This window comes from Grus americana, chromosome 11, assembly GCF_028858705.1.
Source record: "Grus americana isolate bGruAme1 chromosome 11, bGruAme1.mat, whole genome shotgun sequence".
Classification (NCBI taxonomy): domain Eukaryota; kingdom Metazoa; phylum Chordata; class Aves; order Gruiformes; family Gruidae; genus Grus; species Grus americana.
Window position 1 is genome coordinate 13,348,492 of NC_072862.1, and position 23,637 is coordinate 13,372,128.

A 23,637-nucleotide genomic window follows, 5' to 3' on the forward strand; every position below is an offset into this window, starting at 1 on the left:
TATATTGTTGCTTCAAGATAATTTTAACTGACAAAATTATTAGGCCACACACTTGGGGTATTTAGTTATACCTTTTGAACCATACTTACAAAGATGTAGAGGGCTTAAATGTTCCAAAAGCATGAAGGTTTTCAGCCTCATCAATTATTTTTAATATTAAAAGTCAGCAGATGGAGCCAAAGGCTTGTAGAAAAATTACTTGTGCTGGATGTATATTAAACCACAAAGCCCACTAAGTTTAACTAATAATGTTTCTACTGAAATTTATAGCAGCAAAGCTATTTATTTGCTGCTAAACCTCATACTAGCCTCCCTTTTTCAATCCTCTGCGCAGAGTGAGAGCTCACCCCTTTGTATACTGGGGAGTCCAACAAGACTAAAAAGAGCCAAGTTTGAGTGGGAACCTGATTTTTCTTGTAGATTTACATCTGCGGAAGGTTTTCTGCAGCATTGTTCACTACTTTATCAGAAAAAAATGGTGTTCTATTTTGTCAATATTTTTACTTCTCCTACGAGTACAGTAATTGGAATCCACTATTGAGGGTTAGATTGGAATTCATTACAACCTCATTTTCATTATTGCACAGTTGGTAAGGTACTGGGGTTTCATGTTTTTCTTCTGAAGCAACTGAAATAAGCCTTTGCTTTAGATAACAGGTCAGACTTGATATTCTAATAGGCTAACCCTATGCTTTTGTTAAATATTAACATTCTTTTGGGATTTTAAATAATATCTTTGGAAAACATTTCATCCCCTTATTTTTCTAAACAGTGTGCAATTTATCCCACTTTAATAAAATAAAAAAAACAAAGGCAGTAAGTGGTACCTACCTTTTGTGGGAAAATGGAGGAAAAAAGTGGTAGTTATAAAATACGATATCCAAAGGGGATGTAAGAAATGATGATGCTGACTGAACAGAGACTATTCCAGTGGTACAGTATTGTTTTGCCTTTTAGTAAGGAGAGAGAAATGAAAATGTTAAGAGACTAACGGCAGCTGTTTTGTCAAACTATTAAACTTCACTTTAAAAATTTTCTCCTCTAAATCTAATCTTCTGAAGGATGATGAAATGTATATATGTTATGCATAGAACATATATTAAGTGTTATATGAATATATGCTTAAGTATTACGTGTATCTTTTTTCCTCTTTTTCATTTTACTGATTCTTGAAGCGAGGTCTCTCTAGTTTGGGGCAAGCATTTGCTTAGAGTGACTTTGGAAACTTAGCTTACTGGCCAAGTTAAAAGCTTTTCTTATTTTTCTGCTTATCTTTGGCCTCATCTGTGTTTGAATTATCTTTCCTCTACTCCTCCTGTTGAAAGACTGATAAAACTTCAACCGGTTATACCAGCTTGCTGACTTAATTTTCTCTAATCAACATTGGCTGTAATAGCAAGAGTTTCTAAAATTGACATTTTTTCTTTTGAATGATATGATCAGTTCTTAGTTTCAGATTCACTCCTGACTTACTGTAGGCTTTTCTAGTTAGCTATTTTTCTTCCTAAATAAAGGTACCCAGTCATTTCCAATAAAAGTATGTTTTCTTTTCAAGTCATTTGAATTGTGCCAAAAACCTCATAAAATACAGGACTAGAGGGTGCATCCTGAATTATGTCTTAGTCCAGTCTCCTAAAATTGCCAGTAACCAAATCTTGCAGTCTCACTGTAATGAGTGTCTTCTATATCTATATTTACTGTAGAAGAATATTAATGCATTTTAGACTAAAGAGAATATAAACTTCTGACATAGGAAGACACTGCTTTTTGCTGTATTTCAGAGACTCCTGGATATACAGTCCAAGTTCAGCATCGATTTGCAGCAAGATAAATGCCGATATCCTCTGTGTAACAGTGCCCTTAAAGATGAGAGCAAATGCTGTTTTGGTTTTTGAGAGAAGAATGTTTTGGCTAACGAAGAACAGTCGGTAGATGTGGTGGCCGGTGCAGAGGGGTCTCCTTAGCAGAGACACTGTACAAAAAGTAGCAGTAACTTCCTGATGTTAGTGGTATGTGTTTTCAAGTGCAAGTTGTTGCTTTTGTCGCTCTTTAAAATGTTCTTCTGATATTAGCGCGCTCTCCTAGATTTTTGTAATGAGCAAACCTTAACTGGACATTTTTAATTTTGTACATTTTTTCCAGAGATGTCTGCTTCCATAGTGTCTATGAGTTGTCCTTGGGCATTTCTTAATCATTTTAAATTGAGAAGGTGCATACAATTACAACACACAGAATGTATTGAGAGAGTCGGGATGCAGTCTTGCACTGCTGAGGAAGTAAGTAATCTCCCAATATTTTGGGGGAGTCGGAGCTGTGTGAGAGATAGTGACTACAGTGAAAAAACTGCAAATGAGGAAACCTGATCATGGAAAAATACTTCTAAAAAATCTGATGGAATTTTTAAAACTACAGTGGCAAAAAAAGTCCTAAATAATATAGTGAATAAGGAAAAAAAATTGCATTGGTGGATAGGCTAGATAAGCTTCCTTTGGACTGGATCCAGTCATCTCAAAGAATTTCTTGTGGCCTGCACGCTTTGGATTACATGTAATTTCAACTTTAAATGAAAAAGAAAAGGTTCTAGCTTTCAAGACTGTGAGGGAGTGACAGTTGCAGTTTTCCAGTCCTGACTGCAGACAGAGACATGTGAAATCTTCTTCCAGTCTTGGAATGTTAATTTTGAAGCCTAATTGTGGTACTTGGAAATGTCATTGGCCGTTTCAGTGAAGGTCGTCTCGGCAGGCGTGACTGGGCACACAGCGGCCGTCAGGCCCGAAGGACAGGAAGTGGAAGATTCTGCAAGGAAAGAAATCTAGTAGAAGGAGAGATATATGTAGATAGGAAAAAGAGAAACAAAACGCAAGAAAAGCTGGTTTTGGTGTGCCGCAATACTGTATAAAGTATTTGACGATTGTTCTTTGCTATGTGAAATACCTTTACGTGCCAGCATTAACAGTCCACTCTTCTTTCTTAGGCTTCAGGTTGCTCTCCTCACTTTTACCAGGTTTCTGTCGCTGGTGATCTGCTGTCAGGTATTTTTGCATGATGGCTCTAGTGCTGTCTTGTCTGTTAGCCATGCATGTTGCAAACTCTGTGAGCCTATTTTCAAGGTCCCTTTGTGGACCACATTTAGCTTCCTTTTAAAAATCCCATTAAACGATTTAAAAATTGACAGCTCTTTTCTATCTCTTCCTCCTGACTGATGACCATTCCTTATTGTGGATAAACTCCCAGAGCAGATCTTCCTCAAATTTTCTTAAAAAATATTCTGACAGAGTGAATCCTAAAACAAATTAATAAAGCATCAACAAAAGCAAAATTGCATTTTGTTTGTAGTTTATCCTGAGTATTTTGGTAAACATCATGTTAGCCAAGAGAATCCTGTTGAGCATTCACTGTGCCTCGGTGGTACTTGCACATCCCTGCACCATGGGCTTCCCATGTTCCTGTTACCAGTGTCTGTGATACTCGATACTGGAAAATGAGGCAGCTTCTTTTAAAGAAGAAATGGATTTGCGCAGGTACTTGGAAATACTGAAATATGTTGTTGATAGTTGTAATTTCTTTGGATCTTGATGAAGGTTTGAAAAAATCATGTCAGTAGGACTGTCATTGAATAGGGTGAGTGTGTGTGTAAAATGTAGAAATATTTAGTCACCTGATGACAGCTGAGAGGTTTAGGCAAATAGAAAGTGTGTTTAGAAGATAATAGTTTGGAGTTCTGTCATTTGAATACAGCTCCTGGCTGTTGTTGTCAGAATATACCAGGTATGCTTGCAGCATGTATTGGGAAGTAATGCTTCTTTCATAATCAAAGCGGGTTTTTTCAAATTGGACAGCTCTTCCAGAGCAAGTTAACAAATCCTTGGGAGGCAAAGTCGTCACAACTCTACGTCTGTGGTAAATGCTTGTTGTATCAGAGGTGAGGGACCCTTTTCATGAGTTAATCAAAAAGACCTATGCAAACAAGCAAGAGGATTTTCTTCCTCAGTCAGTCACTACAGTTACAGAGCCTGACATTGTTAGGTGAACCTTGGTGATCTCATAGGCTACCGCATACTCTTGTGTGCCAGACCCCTCTTAATAAAAGTGTGGGGCACTGGATACGCAAATTCATAGCAGCTGTCACAGCTGGGCTGTGGCGAAGTTTGGTCAAGACCCTTTGAACTTTTTATTTCACACTAATCCCATTTAGTGTGATCAATATATGGACCCCCAGCTCCTAGGTCTGTTAATTAGGTGTCAAGTGTTGGCTTGGCCGGTGTCAGGCTGTAAAATACAAACACAGAAGAGACTATCAGTAGGGAAGTGAAGTGTTTATTGTCTGAATGTATAAGAGCCATCGGTTCTGAAAAGTTGCCTTCCTAGTCTGAGATGTCCTTAGGGATCTTGAGTCTTTTGTTTCTCTCACTAAGGTAAATGTATAGTCGACCAAGCATTATACCAAAAATCTTGGTGCAGTTGGGGGCTGCAGAATAATGTAAAAGATTCAAATCTATTAATAATTTGATGTTGGAATAGCTCTTTGCTTACCTCCTCTTCCCCCTCCTTTTTCTCCGTTTAATAAAAATGCTTATTAATTGCTCTGGTAACTATTTGCGTTGTATTGTTTAAGATAGGAGTCCTTTCTTCTTTTGCATCGGTACATCTAAAATGAAGCTTCTCCTAAGACTTTACCAATAATTATTTTAACTTGTGCTTTGTAGCATTCAGGGAATAGTCAGGATAACTTAGATCTTCATTTCCCCATCTCAAAGAATCTCAGGATTTTTTTGAACTCCCCCGTCTTTAGTTTGCTATCATTCAGGGAAGAGTAAATATGGAGAATGATATTTCAGCTTTCATACATTTTTGAGTTCCTTTATTTCAGTCTTCTAGTGACAGAAAGGAGTGGGGAGTTGAGTAGTTTGTTTCATCTCCTTTGAAGAAAACCTTAAATTTATAATCCAAGATCAGACCTTTCCTATAACTCACGCAACTCATCCTGTTAACTGTTTTAATATATGGCACTGCTATTTCATTAAACAACATCCAGGAATAATTAGTTCAGCAACGATGCCTCAGAACAAAAGCCCTTGATTTCGTTTAACTTTATAAGTTGGTCTCTTTTGATCTGCAAGAACACATCTGGGGCCTTTAAGAAAGCAGAAAGAAAAATATTAAATGTTCAGTAAGGCCATTGGTGAAGTTTCAAAGCACAGTAACCCTTTGGTACCAGGTTGTAGCTCAGAGGCAACAAAGTGTGAATTTCTTACTTCATAAGCTGTCACAGGGCACCTCTATATGGTAAATGCTGGTTTTGCTAGCTGATGACCACCACATTTTGGCTTTATTTCCAGTTTCATAAGGTGCAGCCTCTTCATTCTTTCCTCAATTCTTCCCATCCATTCTTCTGTATTTTCCCCTTTCTTCCCCTAGCTGCATGTGACTGGATTAATCAGAATCATTACTGTAAACCTGATGCTTTTTTTACCATGTATCTGTGCATTAGAATTAGTTTTTGCTATATCAAACTTTGCACCGTACTGCTTTGTTCTTTTAATAGCTTAGTATTATTTGCCAAGGTGGTAGGGATAAATCTATTTGTTCTTTACTCTAGACTTAACTGCTTAGATTTTGAAAATATCATACAATGCAGAGGATATAAATTTACTTGTATAATCTTAATCACTGTTACTGACTTGTATTAGAAATTGCTTACTGGTTGAACTCTTTAAAATTTGCCACTAAAAAAAAAATCCTACCTCAAGGAAAAGCTATAAAGACTTTGTATACCAATTGTTTTTTATTTCATGAACTAAAAAGAAGTATTGCAAAAAATGCGTGGTAATTAATTCCATTTTCTCCTCTTTTCATAGGAGAGGTAGCTTTTGTTTTTATTGTAATTGGTACACGGAATTCACTAGAAGTAGTACCGTATCATTTGATTTGTTCTGATATGCATACTTGTGTTTGCTTGTTTGCTGCATTGCACTAGAGTGCTGTTGTGTTTATATTCAAAGTATTTCCTAGAAAATGTACAAATCATCGCGATTAATGTTAACGTTTGCTGCAGCTAACGAAGCCTACCAGATCTCTTGGTAATTATTCATCACCTTTGTTTCATTTTGTGTAAATCATGGCTTCTAATAATGAGCTTATTTTAGAGAAAGGGACAGGAGAATTTTGTTCCTGAGAAAGAAATGAGCAAAAGAACTTTGTTCTTATTTTTTCACCTCGACCTGTCAAAATAGAAGTGAAAAGAGCTGAAAATATTATTATTCATTACAGGTTTTATTTTTTAAATGCAGCTTTATGTTCACTCTGTGTTTGTTTTCCATAGTGAGCCTTTAACTCCAAGGTTGTGACCCAATAATGACCTCTTTCCATTCTCAATTGCTTTTGACCTACTCCATTAAGTAAAAAGAAATAACCTAACAGAAGGGTAACCAGATCACTGCTGCCACACCAAGGAAACAGGCAGGCTTTGGGATGCTCTTCTTTAATCTCTCTATCCACAGAGCCTTCATTTTAATTTGCAAAATTGAACCCAGATCGAGAGCAGTAAAGCCTGAATACGGTAAATATTCATGCCTCAGTGATCTAGAGTGGCTCCATTACATTTCAGAGATTGGGAGAATTACCTTTTGGATTATGTATATTCATGGGCTGATTTTTATTTGAGATATAATATTACTCACATTGGGCTACATGTCGCACATTCTACCAAAACCAGCCCTCTCACAAAGCTCCAAATGTTCCTTACACGTAAAAGTTTTACTTCTCTACCCTATAGTTTCCTCCCTTTTATGCTTTTCAAAGACTGGTAGTAAACAAATTTCTTTTAAAGACGAAGGAAAAAATCCCAGTAGAAGTTCTTCTATAAAACCTTCAACCCTGTGTTTACTGTGATATATTCTTTTGCATGTGACTTTGAAGTCTTCAGATAAAAGTATTATTATTGTTCTAAACCTAAATCTACTTGGGAAAAAAGAATTCAGTTCATTCTGTTGGAAGAAGAAAATTCCAGACAGCCTTTCTTTAACCTATCCTTTTGCATTGGTTTTGACTTCTTTTTGGATTTTTGTCTTTGAAAAATGTTTTATTGAAATATTTTTTGATAAGTTGCAGAAATTTTAATTGGTATGTAAAAGTAAGCGTATTCTGTCATAGTTTTACTATGGGTCTGACAATCTCTGCTGAGATGCTTGCTGGCTAAACTCATTGACATTATGTTATACTCTTAAAAGCATATTTTGTCATCTGTAGGGATAGATGGCACAAGCAGTACCACTTAAGATACTTGACATCTTAAGATTCCCTTTTTCGGTTACAAAAAAGACTATGAGAGATTTTAGTCATTTGCAGATGAAAGGATATACAATAGGTGTCTGGCTTCTGCTTCCTTCCACACATCCTTGGCTACCAACAGCCCCAAGCACTCAACGCGTATGGCTGTTAGGCTTTTTTTGGCCGGAGGACTAAAAGGGGATGTGTGGTCCTCCCTCTCACCTCTGCTAGAGTAAATATGTGAATAGATTCACCCAAATCTAGAAGAGGCAATGCAGAGAGATAATAAAGGTGCAGTGGAGCTTGGTGCTCTTGGTGTTCCCCTTGCAAATCCCAGGTGGAAGAGGAGATGTAAGGGGTGGAAGCCAAAGAGCTTATTAAAGAACATGTAATTAGTGGGCAAGTGCAAGTGTAAATTATGCTTGACTAGCCTGATTGCCTGCTGTGGCAAAATGTAGAGACAGGAGGAGTCGTGACTTTAGTAAGGCTTGGGTAACATCTCTCACAGCATTCTCATGTGGACATTGGGGAGGTGCAAGTTGGATTTGGGGAGTTTGGTGCGAGCTGAAAATTGGTCAGAGTGGTTGAGGCTCTTGGCCTCTTTGCCATGAATGAGGAAAATTGCTATGAAATGATAAATATTCTGAAAAATCAACCTTTTATTTTCAGAAAAACGGACACTGGGATTTTCTGCAAATTTGAGTTGTGACAAATTATGCAGTTGAGTTTCCTATCTGCAGTGAGGTGTAATGCCATGTTATATCACATGGGTGACAAGATTACTGAAGTTTACCAAATAAATAACCCAGTAAGATAGCACATGTGCAATACAGTGTGAATTTGATGTTTTACAGTAAATAATGAATTCAGAGCAGTTCAGTCACGAGAAAAAAAATAAACAGAGGATAGTTTTCCTATTCAGTGAGCTTTGTCCAGCCTCTGCATGGGATGGATTAGGTTCTGTTGAAAAGAATTTGAGATTACATACTTAAAGGCTACAGAAGAATGCATAGGCACAGAATATCACTTAACTTTATGTGCAAAATCTTAATCTTAACACTTGCTAATTTTTGATTTGTGATTGTGTGCATGAATATAGCACACGTGCAATTTAAATTAAAATTATGGTATTAAAGCAGAGCAGTATGAGAGTAAGATCATTGACCTGCTTCTTTATTTACTGGTTGCATAGCCATATTTTAGGTGCTGTGAAAGGAAATAAGCCAAAGGGATTTTAGTATTCTCTTTTATATTGCTTTATTCCTATGTTGCAGTATAGGCTCTTCAGGCTATGGTGTTATTTTATCAGGAGGAGTCCCTTAACTAAAATCCGCTGGCATGTGTGTGGCATTACATAAGCACCACAGCGCTCATATGGTGAATGCCCTTATAAACTTCACTTAAGTTAAAAGAATCATTCTATGTGAAATAGTTTTTCTTCCAGGTGCTATATTCCTTTCCCATCTGCAGGCAAAGTGAGGCCATGGAAAAATGATAGATTCTACAAATATTTAGGATCTTTCAGAAAATTGTTACTAAGCCATGTGATCCTGGTGGCACCTGCAAACTTGGAATTATTTCTGACTCTCTGAGATTTCTATTCTTTGTAGTTGGTCCTAGCTGCTGTTGTGATGTTGACTCAGAGATGGCTTTCTGCAACCTGAGCGGGAGGGCAAAGTTTGCACTGTGTGATTGTTGTTCAACAATGTAGTATTGACAGCTCCTGTTTTATCTCCATTTCATGCTGTTCTGAAATCCTGGTTGAAAACTAATTTGGAACTGATGTTTCTCAGTGTTCATTGATATAACATGAATTGCAAAGACATCTTGAAGAATTAAAGTATTCTATGTCTTAATTTTTAAAATAAAAGATTTTTTTCTTTGGATGGAGTAGGGCAGAGGCCTTGACTCATAATTCCTGAATGCTTGTTGTTGTTGTTTTCTTTTTTTTTTTTTTTTTTTTTGACAATGTAGCTTGGTATCCTCTGACCAGCAAGAGATGATACTGGAAGTAGGAAGATGTGATGCCTTATTCATTATTTGGATCTGTAGTAGAGCAATAGGGAGAAAGGCAGTCCTTGCTTTCAAAAGCAGCAGATACGGTTGATGCGTTTTGGGCGTGCAGTTTGGCCTTAGTTTGCTCCCCTTCAGCTGTAAGGAGCCACTTCTGCTGGATGATATTAAGGTGATGCTTCTTGTATTTGGTACTTTACTGCATACATTTATGGTCAATTTATGTCTCTCAAGGAGTTTTTTTCTTGTTTGGGTGCCGATTCAGGCAGGCTTGCTCTTGATATATTTCTAAACCTCAGGGCTGAAATGGTGCTTTTGTCACTTATCAGTTCCTCTTCCTTGGATGCAAGTTTAAAGATGCAGCTCTTAGCAGCTGGGCTCCGAGATGCAATCTTTATTTTAAACTGGTTGGAGTCCTCTGTATTTGAAGTAGGGTATCTTTTTGTAATACATATGTAATACTCCTTTTTATAAATACTGTGTTTATAATCAGTATTTTCTGTAATAGATTATTAAGACTAATTATTTTAACTTTGCAGTTTCTTGTCTGTATTACAGGGAAATATGGCTGCTGTATCTCTTTCTATCAGAAAGATGCACTCGCAGCATTGGGAGACAGCAGGATGGCGAGGTTCTTATCTAAAGAAGCTATGAGCAATGGCATATGGTTGATGATAACTTAATGGAAGTTGGATAAATAAAGGAAAAGAAGCTCTGACGTATTGGGGGAAAAAGTCATTAGTGGACTTTTTCTGTATCCTGTTTTCTATTAGTCTGTACTAAACTGCTTTGAAAATCTTAGTGGGCTTTTCCTTTGGTCTTCAAATAACGGGTTCTCTTCTTATATTGAACACATTTGTTTATCTCAAGGGCTGAACTGTTTGGGTGCTTTTGATTTCTGTTTTGCATTTTTTTTAATTTGCATTTAAACACAAACTTTTTCTTTCTCACCCTTTCTATAGACCTTTACGTAATACTTTAGGAACATTAATGTGATTATACAAATAAAATTTAAGAAGTGAAGCAAATCCCTTTGCAAACAAAGTAAGATTTCAATGCTTGGTTCTTGATTTATATGATGAGATATAATCAATTCCCTTGTGCCACTATTAGAAAACAAAATGTGAGTGAATTTCTTAGCAAAGTTTGTAGCAAGTTTTATAATGGTATCCAAGTTTTCCATATTTACCAACATCGTTTGCAATGCAATAGTCTGTCTCTTTAAAGTTGCACTCACTATTGTTCACTTTCTGTGTCTAAATGCCTAATTCCCCAAAAGAAGAGGAAAATGTCTCTTTAGTGGAATGCTAAAATGGGCCTTGCACTATTTTCATGAGAGAGAAGTTGTTTTACAGACAGCATTTTGAGGACAAAAATTGGGTGCTCAAAATAAACGCAAAGAAATGCCAAAGATATTGGTCGTAGCTGGTCTCAGTTACGAATTCCTATTGCTCAGGAGAGAATGCTCTGAAGTATTTAACATCATTCTGTTGGTGGGTGGACTGAGTGATCCAGCCCCAACTCCCTACTTGGAATTTCTATTGCTGTAAAGCTAAAGAAAATATGTGAAAGTTTAGAATTGTGCTATAACTTGTGGGGATCCCTTACAAAGGGAAACTAGATATGCATAAGGGAAACCAATCTAATATTGAGGGCCAGTTGCATCCATTTCAGTGCTTCCAGGTTGGTATTTTAAAGGCCAGACAAAACAAAGATGAGTTTTAGTTATGTACTTCAGTCCCTTGGAAAAAAAAAAACAAACCCTTACATTGGAGTATTTTAAACTATGGACAAATGTCTCTGTCAGGGTCAGAGTGAAAGGGGATGAAATACTGTGCTGATGCTCATAGTCTGCTCAGAAAACAGGAAGTTAGTGATTTAAAGCTACTCTGCTCTTGTTATTTGATCCAGTGGGTGCAGATCAACTCACTGATTCACTTCTCTGCTGGTTCCATGTCTGACCTTTTGAAGGAGATGCAATTCCAACTCTGTTCTCGTGTGGTCTAATCCACCTCCCCCAGTCACCTAAGCACACTCTAGCATTGTTCTGGTCAGATTTGAATTCCTACATGTATTATGCTCTTGGAACAGAGTTTATGGGCAGTTAAGATACTGTTCCTGTAAATTCCTTTTACAGTTGATTCTGGTACTGAGAGCATGCAGGAAAAAAAAAGAATGGGCTTCAATGTGTTCTTCCCATTTACTTTTCTTCTGTCCTCTGATACGTGTATGGGAACTTTAGATACGAGGATAGATACCATGAACATAAGGGCAAAAACTATTTACATTTAAAACAAATATAGATGAGCTGATTAAATCATTTGCAAGGTACTAGGTAGGTCAGCATGAAGTGCTGATTTTCAGTAGGTTGGGCAATGTGTTATCTTTCCCTTTGTGTCCCTGAGGACAAGCAGACCTGTCTGAAAGCCTGACTCAGCTACAAAGAAATCGGGTGATTCTTAAAGCTCTGGGTGAGCACAGCCAGGGTGGGGAGCTTGCCTCCCATGAGGGTTGGGGGCAGCAGAGATAATCGGCTTTGGTTTGGGAGAGGGGAAGCTTTACTTCACATGATTCTGCAAATTTTCAGTGTTTTTTTTTTTTAATTAGGAGACTCTCTTCTGAAAGAGAATTAGTCAGGATCCAAGACTTTTCTTGAGCTTACATTGAAGACTGTGAGGACCAAGGTATGAACAGGAGCCATCCTGTTAAAGCCTCACCTAACACTGGAAAATACTCCTGTATCAGTACTCCACTGCAAAGTTTCTCCTACACATAGGAATCACACAAGCTTTTGTCATGGACAGTGATGCTTTACAACTGTATATTCTTTTTAATGTAGTTTAACACTGAGAAATGTGGAAGAACACAGCTAGTGTTCTGATGCAAGCCAGCTCTGCATGCCATGGTTGAGAGCTGCAAATCTGACTGAAAAAGTTCAATCATGTGAAGTGGATATTTTAAAAGTACTTGTTAACTCTCCTTCTGATGGTTATTTATGGGCTGCCTGTTGGATACATCAAGCCTAATCATTTGAGTTAATTTAAGGGGAGAAAGTAGGTATAACACTTTTGAGGAATGTTTCATAGATCCCTAATTAAAAGCCAAGATGTATTCTGAATGTATACGCATGAGAGTAGAGGTTTTTTAAACACAATTTTTATTCTTTAATGTTATCTGATGAAAGATGTTTCAGATGAATATATGTAGACTGTTTTAGAGACTGGCAAATATTTTTTGTAATAATTTCACTCAACTGTTTAGGTGGGTAGTTTCTAAAAAGTAATATTGTAAACTGGAATATTAATAATAAAATAAAGAAAAAGGCTTTATATTGTGGCTCTGTTTAAGGTAGAACACTGCATGGATCTTCAGTGCATCTTTCAGTTTTGTGTTGGGGAGCGACAGGGATGGAAGATCCTTAGTTCTTGTCAGTTTATTCACCTTGTGAATATTATTAATAAAAATGCCTATTTGAATATTATTCTAAAACCTAGGAGGTTTTAGAAGATGGAAGATTTACTGCCAGTATTATTAAATATGAAATCACAGAAGTCTTTCAAACCACCGTTGACATTGCCACATCAAAAGTACCAGCCAGATCAATCTTATAGTGCTTTGTTTATTTTTTTGAAATGTATGTTTAGAAAACCTTCTTGTTTGTTTTTTTTTTAAGTCCTTAAACATTACTTGTATCACCAGTGTTGCAACTATCACAGTGATTAAAACTGGAGAGGGAGGGGTAGGTTATAGCGGATGGAAGAAGGAAGGGTTTGATTCCAGCCTTCAGAAGTACAACCTTGGAAGTGAATAGGGAGGTGGAGGTAAATGCTGAATTGTTTCTCTCCAATCCATCTAGATAAGTTGTCCTCTCTAGGAGGTTTGGCTAAAGCGATAGCAAATATGTATTCGAGCATAAAACATGCTTGCAACTGAAATCCTAGTGAGTATTTAGAATGGCTGTTTAAGTCTGTTCTGACACTAGTTAAGAACATACCAAACTATTTTGGTCGAGGCTTTTTAGTGAGGGGTTTTTCTGTTAGGTGAACGTACCTCTTGATCTCTTCTTTCATAATATTCTATGATTCTCCAAGAATACATAGGCATTGATGGGGCATTTGATTTGCAAATTGTTGCAATAACATTATAATCTGAAAAAGGACGTTTCTTTTGGGTTTTGGTTAGCAGCTAGAGATTCAGGGAACCCAAACAATATTTGTAGTGGTGAAACTCATGGCCACTGTTACTTGTGTAATTATGATTTCAAGAAGGAATACAGGGTTTTTGTTGTTTTCTAGAAGCTCTGTAGCTGCTAGATTTTTTTTTCCTTTTTTAATCAGCTTTCTGTATATTGCCTGTGACCATTTTTTGCTGACTTATTTGGAGAGCTCTTTATATTCCAGTTACTGAGGGGTTTAGTTCAGCCAATAGACTTTTCATCTACTACTCTGTTTTGATCTAAGTTTCTGCAATTTGTTCCCCTCTGAGTCTATTTTTTTTTTCCTACAGTCTTCTCTTAGTATTGCTTAGTTTGGTGAAGTTCGGAATAGGCTTACAAAGATTTGTCTGAAGCCAAACCACTGTGTCCTTCATATAGGGCAGCAGGCTTTGTAGAAAAGGAAAAGGTGGAAAAAAAGTTCTATTTGCACTCTAATGCATTGCATCCATAGTGCAGAAAAAAAGCTGATGTTTTCAGTATTGTGAGTAAATAATTCTGTGATTAATAAAGTTATGATCTCTAGACTGTTCAGAGCAGTCTAATCTAAATGGTGGCTCTAAGCTGTGTGACGTACTGAGGATGAAGCACAGATCTGAGTGCAGTCCTTTGGTTTGGGATTCTCTTCATCAGTGCTTGTGTATTTTGGTTTCTTACTTTCAGGAGTTAGAAGGTAGATGGAGTGGGCCAGGATTAGAAGATGGGCTACTAAAGGACATGCAGTGGTTGGAGATTTGATTTGAGAACAGTTACAGCTGAATAAGATACTAATGGCTTGATTGCTGAGAATTGGACAGTAGCATTTGACATGAACCTTTTTGATAGCTGTAGAATTGGTACTAAGACAAGGGAGAAAGAAGAAGAAATTATACTGAGTTGTGATCTATTCTAGCAATGTTCTGTATTCATTCACAGTATAATCTATTGTATATTGATAAAGACATATTAAAGAAGTGTCTGGAGCGGAGCATTCCCATGGATAGTTCAGATCTGAATTTTGAGGTTTCGGCCCTTCAAAAATATGTTGTGTATAACTTTTCTGTACTAAGGACCCTTGTCCAAGTACTTAATATTTATTTAGGAGATAAATATATTTTATTGCCAAAAATATCATTTCAGTATTAAAAGCTTGGTATCTAATGTAGGGACTTCAAGCAGAGTGGCTACCTATCCAAGCATCTAGCATTAGTATGAATGCAACAGGTTGCAACATAAATATATTATCAGAAAAAACATTTGATTACATGCAAAATGGGGGGATTTTATTAAAGGATGGTTTGCAGAACTGAAAGAAGAGCCAAAAAAGAAGCTTTGTTAAACTTAAATGGTTCAGTCTGATCAAGCTGAGCCTAGACTGATCTTTAAAAGCTTACTTCATTCTTCTCTTCTCAAGAGTTCCTTGAAATAAGTGATACAATAGCAAGCTCATTGAGGTCAAACTTTTATAGCATCTGGGAAGAGCTAAATAAATTTTAAGTATAAATGGTGGCCAGTACTGTACTTTTCCTATGATAATACTAACAGGTGGAACCCCACATTTTAGTGGCAGTAATGCTAGCCATATATTTATGAATGTTCGAATGTTTTGTAGGAAAGCTTTGAGGACTATTTTTTTTTTTAATATATGGAATGTCATAGACTGGGAGATGGTAGATTTTTGTATTACTAATTATTTTGCAGTGATAGCTTACAAGATTTCATTGTGCTTGATGTTGTACAAATAAGAAAGGTTTTTTGTTCTGAATATTTTACAGTTGAATTCAACCAAGTCAAAGGTGTATGAAATGATTTTCATAGAAGGGATGGGAAAACAGTCACATAGGTGCATGGATGGGTATCGTAGTGCTACACTTTTGATGGTGCAGGTGCTTAGGGGGAGTACATTAAGTAAGCTGCTCCGTGCTGTGGGTATATCTGTTGATGTGCAGAGAGTATGTAGGTATTGCAGCTCAGATGATGCAAATATCAGTATAATTGTGGCCATGATAATCTTAGTCTCATGAACAGAAGTAGAATAAGCTAAGAGGCTTGAACCTGTGGTAATTCTAAATGAGGGGATATATTCTCAGTCTGTTCACTTCCTGCTTTTGAATTGTGGACTCTTCTAGAAGGTCAGTCATCTTAAAAGTGAGCAGGGTATGATATGTGTTTGGGATGCGCTCATGTGCAATTAATTGCTGCTTTCCCCCTGCCCTTTCATCCACAGGTGACAAAGAAAGTCAAGTCCATGCAGATGTTCCATACTCCTGTGACTTATGCTATGCAGGGTGACAGAGTAGGTATCTGCGTAACCCAGTTTGATCCCAAACTGCTAGAACGAGGCCTAATTTGCACCCCAGAATCGCTTCACACCATCTATGCTGCAATAATTTCCCTGAAGAAAATCCAGTATTTTCGAGGAGCTCTTCAGACCAAGGCTAAGTTCCATATCACAGTTGGTCATGAAACAGTGATGGGAAGAGTGATGTTTTTCAGTCCAGCCCCTGCTGACTTCAATGAAGAAATTAAAGAAAATGCTTTTGATTTTGAAAAAGATTATCTTTATCAAGAGGAATATTTGTCCAAGGACTCAAATCCTTCAGAGGAGAACAAAGAAAACGACCAGGCAGGAGAAGTCCAGCTCCCAAGACACCAGTGGGCTCTGCTAGAGTTTGAAAAACCAGTCACTTGTCCTAAACTGTGCCTTGTGATCGGCTCCAAGCTGGATACAGATATTCACGCAAATACCTGCAGGTTGGCGTTCCATGGGGTGCTGCTCCAAGGCATGGAAGACAAGAACTACACAGAGACTTTCCTTCCAAAGCTGAAAGTGTACAAACTGAAGCATAAAGAAGGACAAGTGGAAAGGGTAAGCTGTCTTTTTAATGCTGTATATGGGAAGGGGAAATACTTGTTCTGTGTAGCTACATGTATCAATGGGCTATAGAACTTTTGCTGTTATGTTCTAGAGTCTTTATAAACATTTTTCTTATGTTTGCATGCCTAGTGTATTACATCTTGTTTGCTGGCAAACAGTCAGAAATTACTGCTTAAAAGTGACTAGTTTATTCAGTTCAATGCGGTGTTGAGTAATTTGATGCTGGTTTTTCATTGATCCTTTTGATGTCTAGCTGCTCTGTGCTTCCTGCGAACTTGCTGTGTTTGTGTACTGTACTGCTCATCTGTTCTCTCCCCAGTTGACAAAACATTGACATGTTTTACACAATTATTCTGCAGTACATTAAAAAGGTAAAGACAGCATAAAACAATTAGAAAGTAGCATTAGGTTAAATAACACAGACTACTATGAATTCTTTTATGCATTTTCACATTTATTAAATAAGAGCCTCAATTATTAACATTTATTTTAGTAGGCAAAAAGAATCTCCTACAAGGTGCCTTACAGAGCTATAGCATGCTAAAGTTGGGTTCAAGCTTGTTACATGGGGAGCTTGGAGCCTCGATGAATGCACGTTGTTTCCATGTTGCACAGACATTAATCTGCTGTAGCATATGTACTTGACCCACCTCATTGAGGCAGAAAATAGAGGTGCTTTCTGGAGGAGTTAGCATCTAGAGTAAAACTTAACTGGGAATTTTTACTGTCCCTTCAGTACAGATAGATACAATTTCTGTAGTGGACTGGTATTATTAAATTGCTGTCACAAGTTTGATCTTGGTGGTTACCTGTCAGTAAGCCGTGGAGAACCATTTGTTTTATACATCCCATAGTGGAATTTTTCATGATGAATGGTTTTGGTGGAGATGTGCAATATATAAATAACTTGTTTGCCCCTAAATGAGCAGAGTTGATGTAAACTTTAGCAAATGTTTACTTGATGTATTAGTGCAGTAGGTATTTTATTAACTTTTGGGTAAAGAATTACTAATTTTTATTTTCCTAATCCAAAAGCTGATTGTTTAAAGAAAACATTTGGTGTTCTCACTTCTTTTCAAAATTCCATAAAGCTGTGTTGAGTACTGCATAATATTTCTCCTTACTTTACTGCAGGAGACTAAACAGCCTACCTTACCATGTTTGCAATTTATAATGCAGACTTCTTGAATACTTTTTTGTTTGTTTGCTTTACTAACTTAGTAGTAAAAAAATAAACTAAGATCCCGGTCAGGCCGTGATTTTGAATTAGTGAGGTTCTTTCCTAAATGCTTTACAACATTAATTGATCAAATGGGCAATTTGTATTTTTCCCCCCTTTTCTGTGAAGTTTCTATGTTGCTGGTTTAGCCTTTTTTTTAAAAAAAAAAAAGTTCTCCTTCAAACTTCCACTATTGGCTCTGGAAGCCATTCTTTTCAAAGGAGCTGCAGACCTGTGGTGGTGGTTTGGATGCCAGTTTTGTCAATAGGAAGGAAGGTAGGAGGAGAGCTGTAACTTTCTGAAGATTTTGTCTCTATCAATATGGGTTACATGGGTGTATGGTTTCCTTTCTTTGGAATGGCCGGCTACCTTTCTCTTTGGCTGATGGTGATGCTGATCTGTAACGAGTCCAAAGTGTTCTGTCCTCTAAGCTGCAGAGAAGCTCAGACCAAATACGCGTGTCTGGACACCAGTTCTTGGGATGCTGATCTGAACTCATGAAACGTTTGCCTTTATCGTTGCTGAAAATTTACTTGCTTGTGCGTGGGCCCGTGCTGCTACTATTCAGAGAGACCTGGCTTACCAACTCCTTTTGTTTCTCTGTGGCCGTAGGAATATGAATGAGAACAGAAGTTTGTGACCTACAGAGACACATGCTGCTTGTGTTTTTGTTTAACTGGAAGGAACTGCTCTCAGATTCTTTCTTTATTTTTGCTCCCAATGCACGGCACTAGTCTATGGGAGTTGAAAACTTGCAGAGTACCAGTGGCGTGGCTGGGTTAACGGAGTTAACCATTCACCTCGGTCATGCATTTTTAATTTTTATTTAGTGTTATTTTCAAATCCTCTGCCAGTTTACTTATTCTGCTCTTGATTTTACTGTGTAAATAATGGCATAATGTTAATCAAATTACACATATTTTATTTTCTAGTCAAGAAAATAACTAATGAATGTGGGTTATTGAACACTTGACCAACAGCGTCATTTACTAGGCCGGTATTAGTGAACTGGTTTGATATCTTCCCATGCCTTTTAAAATATAGAGCTGGGAGTTTTATTATTTTACCCTGTCTTCATCTGTCACACACTATGCCCTATATATGAGCCTTGATCACTTTCTGTAGGAATACTGCTTGGCCCTGTAAACGAACTGCTGCCATTGAATAGTCTGTCCGCAGGTTAGGTTTGTTCTCGGATTCTGCCTCCTGTGGTAGTGTAGATACTCAGTCGGGATTTTCCTTGATGTGTGCCAAAAGGATGGTGGAGCGAATGTCGTAAGAAAAGCTCACGATGTAAAGTCACAGGGACATGCAGAGAGCTGGTGGGAAGAGGATTGTGCCAGTTTTAAAGGACCTGCTGGGGAAGTACTTACAGCATTACTTGAGGTAGCTACTATTATTAAGTGTGTGCTTTTGCAGAGCAGAGAGCAGCAGGAACAATTGGGTGGTGCAGTCACTTATTTTAGTACACAAAGTCGCTAGCTAATAGAAAATCTGATTCAGCTGGTCCCACCCTGCTGCTGATGGATGGCTGGAGATTAGGATCGCTGAATTTAGGGTGTCTATTCTTGGCACCGATACAGGAAAATTTCTTTCTCTGTTGAGTAAGGAAGCTCCCCCCTCTTCACCTTCCCCGGGGAGGCATAAAAAATAATAATAATTAAAAAATACATATTACCTTCATGAGAAGTGAACTTTTCCTCCAGAGAATACTGCTGGGGAAAATTAGCTTCATAGCTTCCTGAAAGGCTGGGCGAGAGGGAGGCAGGGGCATGTAACGCCTGCCTTCCCAGGTTCAGCACAGGGTGGAAACATGCTCTCAGAACCAGGCTGTAGTGGAATTCAGTCGTACCCATCTGTAAAATGCTGCAGCTAATCTGATGTGGGCTCTCCCAAGCCCCCTGCTTGCTGCTAGAATTAAAATAAATTCCCTGCAGTTTAACTACCAGTTTACCCAGGAGAAATCAGGCATTTATGGTTTGGCTTTTTGTTCCTATTTTGATTAATTTCAGAGCACTGATGGAATAGTAAGAATTGTAAATTCATTAAGTTTCAGCATCACAGTACTTTTGTGCCCCTTGTGCATGGCACCCCCCTGGATTTTAAGGTTTGTTGGGTTTTTTTTAATAAAAGAAGAACATTTATTCTCAAAGATTTTTTGGCAAGTGTGACATTTTTGCTGTTTCACATACAAATTAAATCTATGAACTGGATAAACACCATATTTTAAAAAGGTCAAAAAAATCATAGTTAAACTAGCAAATGGTCTTGAATTAATACATTTTATTGAAAAGTCACGCCAAAGCTTCCTGTTTTTTCTCATCTGCTCAAGTGATGGTAAACATTCTACAAAAATTCAAGTACCCTTGCACTTCTTTTGTACTGCTCACTGTTTCCTTTTGTTATCTTGCCTTTTTAATGCTAAGACTTGAGTGGAGCACTAGGAGAGAAAGAATCAAACCCTTACTACTGCTGTTCACCAGGATCTTTGAATTTACCTGTCTGCAGCATATCCTTGAGCCTCTCTTTTCACATCTTTGCTTATTTATCTGCTGATTTATTTATTTTTTAGGTATGTATTAGTGTAGTATCTGAGAAATTTGGCTTTAAAGCCATTTACCATCTGCCGCCTTGGTTAAGTTTGTGTTGTCTGATATGCTGCATAGTGCAGGAAACTTCCTTCTAACACGATGGGGTGTTTTGGGGTCTGCACCTATGCTGGGATTGCATCTTGGTTACAAAAAAGTTGGCACGATTCAAACCAGAGTGAGGATTTTATCTGATATTTTTGAATTGTTGTAGAGTGTGTGGATGCTTCTGTTTTGCTTTAGACTAGATTTGGTTTAGGGTTAGAGTAAGTCTTTAGGGGTTAGTTTTAAGGAAAACCAAAATCTGCCATTCCCTCAGAACTAAGAAGGCACTGGCAAAGGTTTATATTTGCTTAACTGGATGATTTAAAAATGATGTGAAATACAAGACCAGTGCTCTCTTGCAGAGAGGACTTGAGATGGGAGAAGTTCTAGTGGAAGGAAGTTTCTGTCAGGAGCATCTTTCTGGCATGGTTATGTGGAGGCAGGCTGTTGTCCTCTGGACACTTTATTTTTGCAAAACCTTGGCTGCCTGACAAATGTACTTTCAGTAGGAAAAAGCTAGGCTGGCAACAAGTGGCTCGTACTGATAAAAAGGTAAAAGTAGGGCCGAGAGTGCTATTGTGAACACAACACCAGTGTTGCTTTAAGGAGTGCGATGTGGGAATCTTGGTGAAAAAATGGAAAATGAAATGCTGTGAAAAAAGTTTATCCCTCTGAATTGGCATACAGCGGTGACTGTGAATGTGGGCTTGCTAAACTGTAGCAGGGCAGTAGCCCCTGGAGTCGGAGACAAGCAAACTATGAAAACAGCAGCTGTTGTCCTTGGTCTTGTGCTTCTAGACACAGGCTGCTCACCAGTTGGCTCTTCGCAGTTCTGCGGGCAGAGACTTGTATTAATCCTAACACACCATCTCTGAAATATCTTCCTCGCTGAATTTTACTTCTACACAGCGTTGCAGATTAATTCCAGTCTGACTCATGAAGCAGTTACTCAGTTCCTGGGATAAATCCTTTATATTTGTCACATTATTTGCTCTTTGGCTTCCATGGACATACAGGTTGAGTGCAATGAGTTTCAACTGAAAGGTGAACTGTAGAAGTGCATCATGCTTTCCTGCATGACTCAGATATTCTTCCCGTTTTGAAAGTGTTTGCACAAGCAGGATTTATCTTAGGATGGTTGCCACAGGGTCCTATTGTCAAGGATGCTCGTAAATCAGTAGCTCTGTGGCAGAAACAAAAGGAGAAGGAAAACTCTGCCTTGCTTGCATAGTACAAGCTGCACCTTCTGCACTTTCAAGCTTGTGTAGTGAAAAATATATGCATGTCTCTGCTGCGATTGTTTCCCATTTTAAGCATAGCAGAATGTTTTCCTATGAGAATGGGCTTGTCCTTCCTAAAGATGTGTTCTCTGTGTTCCTCTGACATGAAGAATTAATTCTCTCTCTGTATTTCAAAGTTTTTAATGTATCTTTCTCGTTATTTGACTTGCTCTTAGGCTTTGCTTATTTGATGGTAATCATGTTGTACTTGTTTCTTCAGCAGTTTCCTTTTGTGTGTCATGGGATGTCCTAGTTTTATTCATAGCCACTCTATTCCCAAGTTTTGGGGGTTGCTGGATAGCAAGTTTTCATATTGAACTCATTCTCCTGGGGACATCACTTAGCTAGCTAGCATGGTTAGATTCTGGAGGATGGAAGAATCACTTATTGCTTAATAACAACACATTACTAATTGTTTGAATATTGATGTTATCTAAGTATCCCCAAGGAGAAGAGTATCGTTGCAGGAGCAAGATGTGAAAGCAGGGTGAGTTATCAAGATTTTAATCAGAGCATCTCTTCTGAAGCTTGAATGGAAGAGACAAAGCTTATCTTTCAGCATCTTTTAAGTGTTGGGTGTTTTCTCTCCTTACAGTAGGATAACAAGAGCTGTGTCAGAGCAAGTGCATTACCTGAGTGGTCAAATGGAAGGTCTTTGTCACCATCGCTTAACAGATCCTTCTGGCCTTTCAGAAGAAGGATGAGATATTGTGGAGATGAGTACTAGTAACTGCAGGAGATTTGAGAAAATAGTATTTAAATTTGTTGATGACCAGCAATGACACAAACTATCCTTTAAGGAGCTAGACATTTATCAAATACAGCAGTTGTGAAAATGACATTTTTAAAAATTATGAATCATATTTTGTGTTTAATTCCTTATGGGTTTTCATGAGTGAAAACACCAACACTGAGTTTACAGAGTATGTGTCAAGCCACACACTTAACCAAACTGCTGAAGGAGGATACGAAGGAAGAAAACTGAACTTGCCCGTAAGTGGATAGGAACATCCAATGTGGTTCACTTAGGGGATGAGACCAGACTTCTGGGGAGGTTGTCTTTGCTTGGGGAGGCAGTAAGTTAGTATGGGAGTGCCAGAGTGTTCCTCTCTGGAAAGATTCCTGAGTAAAGGATCATGTGTGAGCAACACTGGTACTTTTTTCACTGAATCCTTTCCAGATATCTTATCTGTAATACCAGAATTTGTTTCACAGAGTTGTACCCGTGCGCTGTATTTAAATTATTTGCCACAGAAATACTGTTCCTTGAATTTTCTGTTGCGTGGTTGCAGTGCCGCTAGGAATGAAGAGAAGTAAATTTTACCTGCTCAGAGGGATTCTTCCGTTTAACTTATTTCTAGATGATAAAGGATGTTTCTTTTGCTTGCTTAGGGCTAGTGTTTCATCTGCTATTTCTTTTGCTTGCTTAGGGCTAGTGTTTCATCTGCTATTTTCTTATAGTGGCAGTGTAGTTCCAGCACGATAGCAAGTAAAATGCTGCATCAGCCAGGCAATGATGGTGAGTGACCGATACGGTGCGCAGGCTAATACAGGCACAAAGGGAGTAACAAGACCAAACCGTACAGTGCGAATTGATTGAGCGCTGCCTGCAGGCACGGGCAGTGACCTGGGCTGTCTGCAGAACCTTCTGTGGCTCTGGCTGGAAGAGGTGGTGGATGTCACTCCATCTACTGTAAACATGCAGACGCCACAATTAATATTTTTCCTGCTTTGAAGTCTGAACATGAGTTTGTTTGGTTCTGCTTGGCTGCTGATGGTATGCTAAATACAGTAATAATACAGAGATGAAGGCAATCAGGTGAATAAAAGCGCACAGCACATTCGCTAGTTAAAATGCACTGTAAAATAAGAATACAAAAGATGCATTTATTTATTGGCTCTTGTTTAGTTTTTGAGTAAAAGGGTTTGAGAAGCTTAGTGGGGAAAGGGGGAAGGGAGAGCTGTATGCTTGTTAAACAGAAATACCATTTCTGTTAAACAGTACTGAGAAAAGTGGCGATGTTTACTGACTGACAGAACGTATGGATTAACACAGGAGAATAAATTTGTCGTATAAGTGTACCAGCCAAGTCACAGAATCTGCTTGCTTACTCATATGAAAAGATTGGTATTTTATTCACTCACCAAGCAAA

General features: G+C 38.0%; 1 protein-coding gene across 4 annotated transcripts in view; it reads left to right on the plus strand.

The window, feature by feature from the left end:
• EEFSEC (eukaryotic elongation factor, selenocysteine-tRNA specific) overlaps positions 1–23,637 on the plus strand; it is a 124,991-nt gene that overhangs the window by 53,936 nt on the left and 47,418 nt on the right. For all 4 annotated transcript variants that reach the window (XM_054838455.1, XM_054838456.1, XM_054838454.1 and 1 more), the window contains one exon: positions 15,702–16,343. In XM_054838455.1, the coding sequence (XP_054694430.1) occupies positions 15,702–16,343 (642 nt within the window). The remainder of the gene's footprint in view (positions 1–15,701; positions 16,344–23,637) is intronic.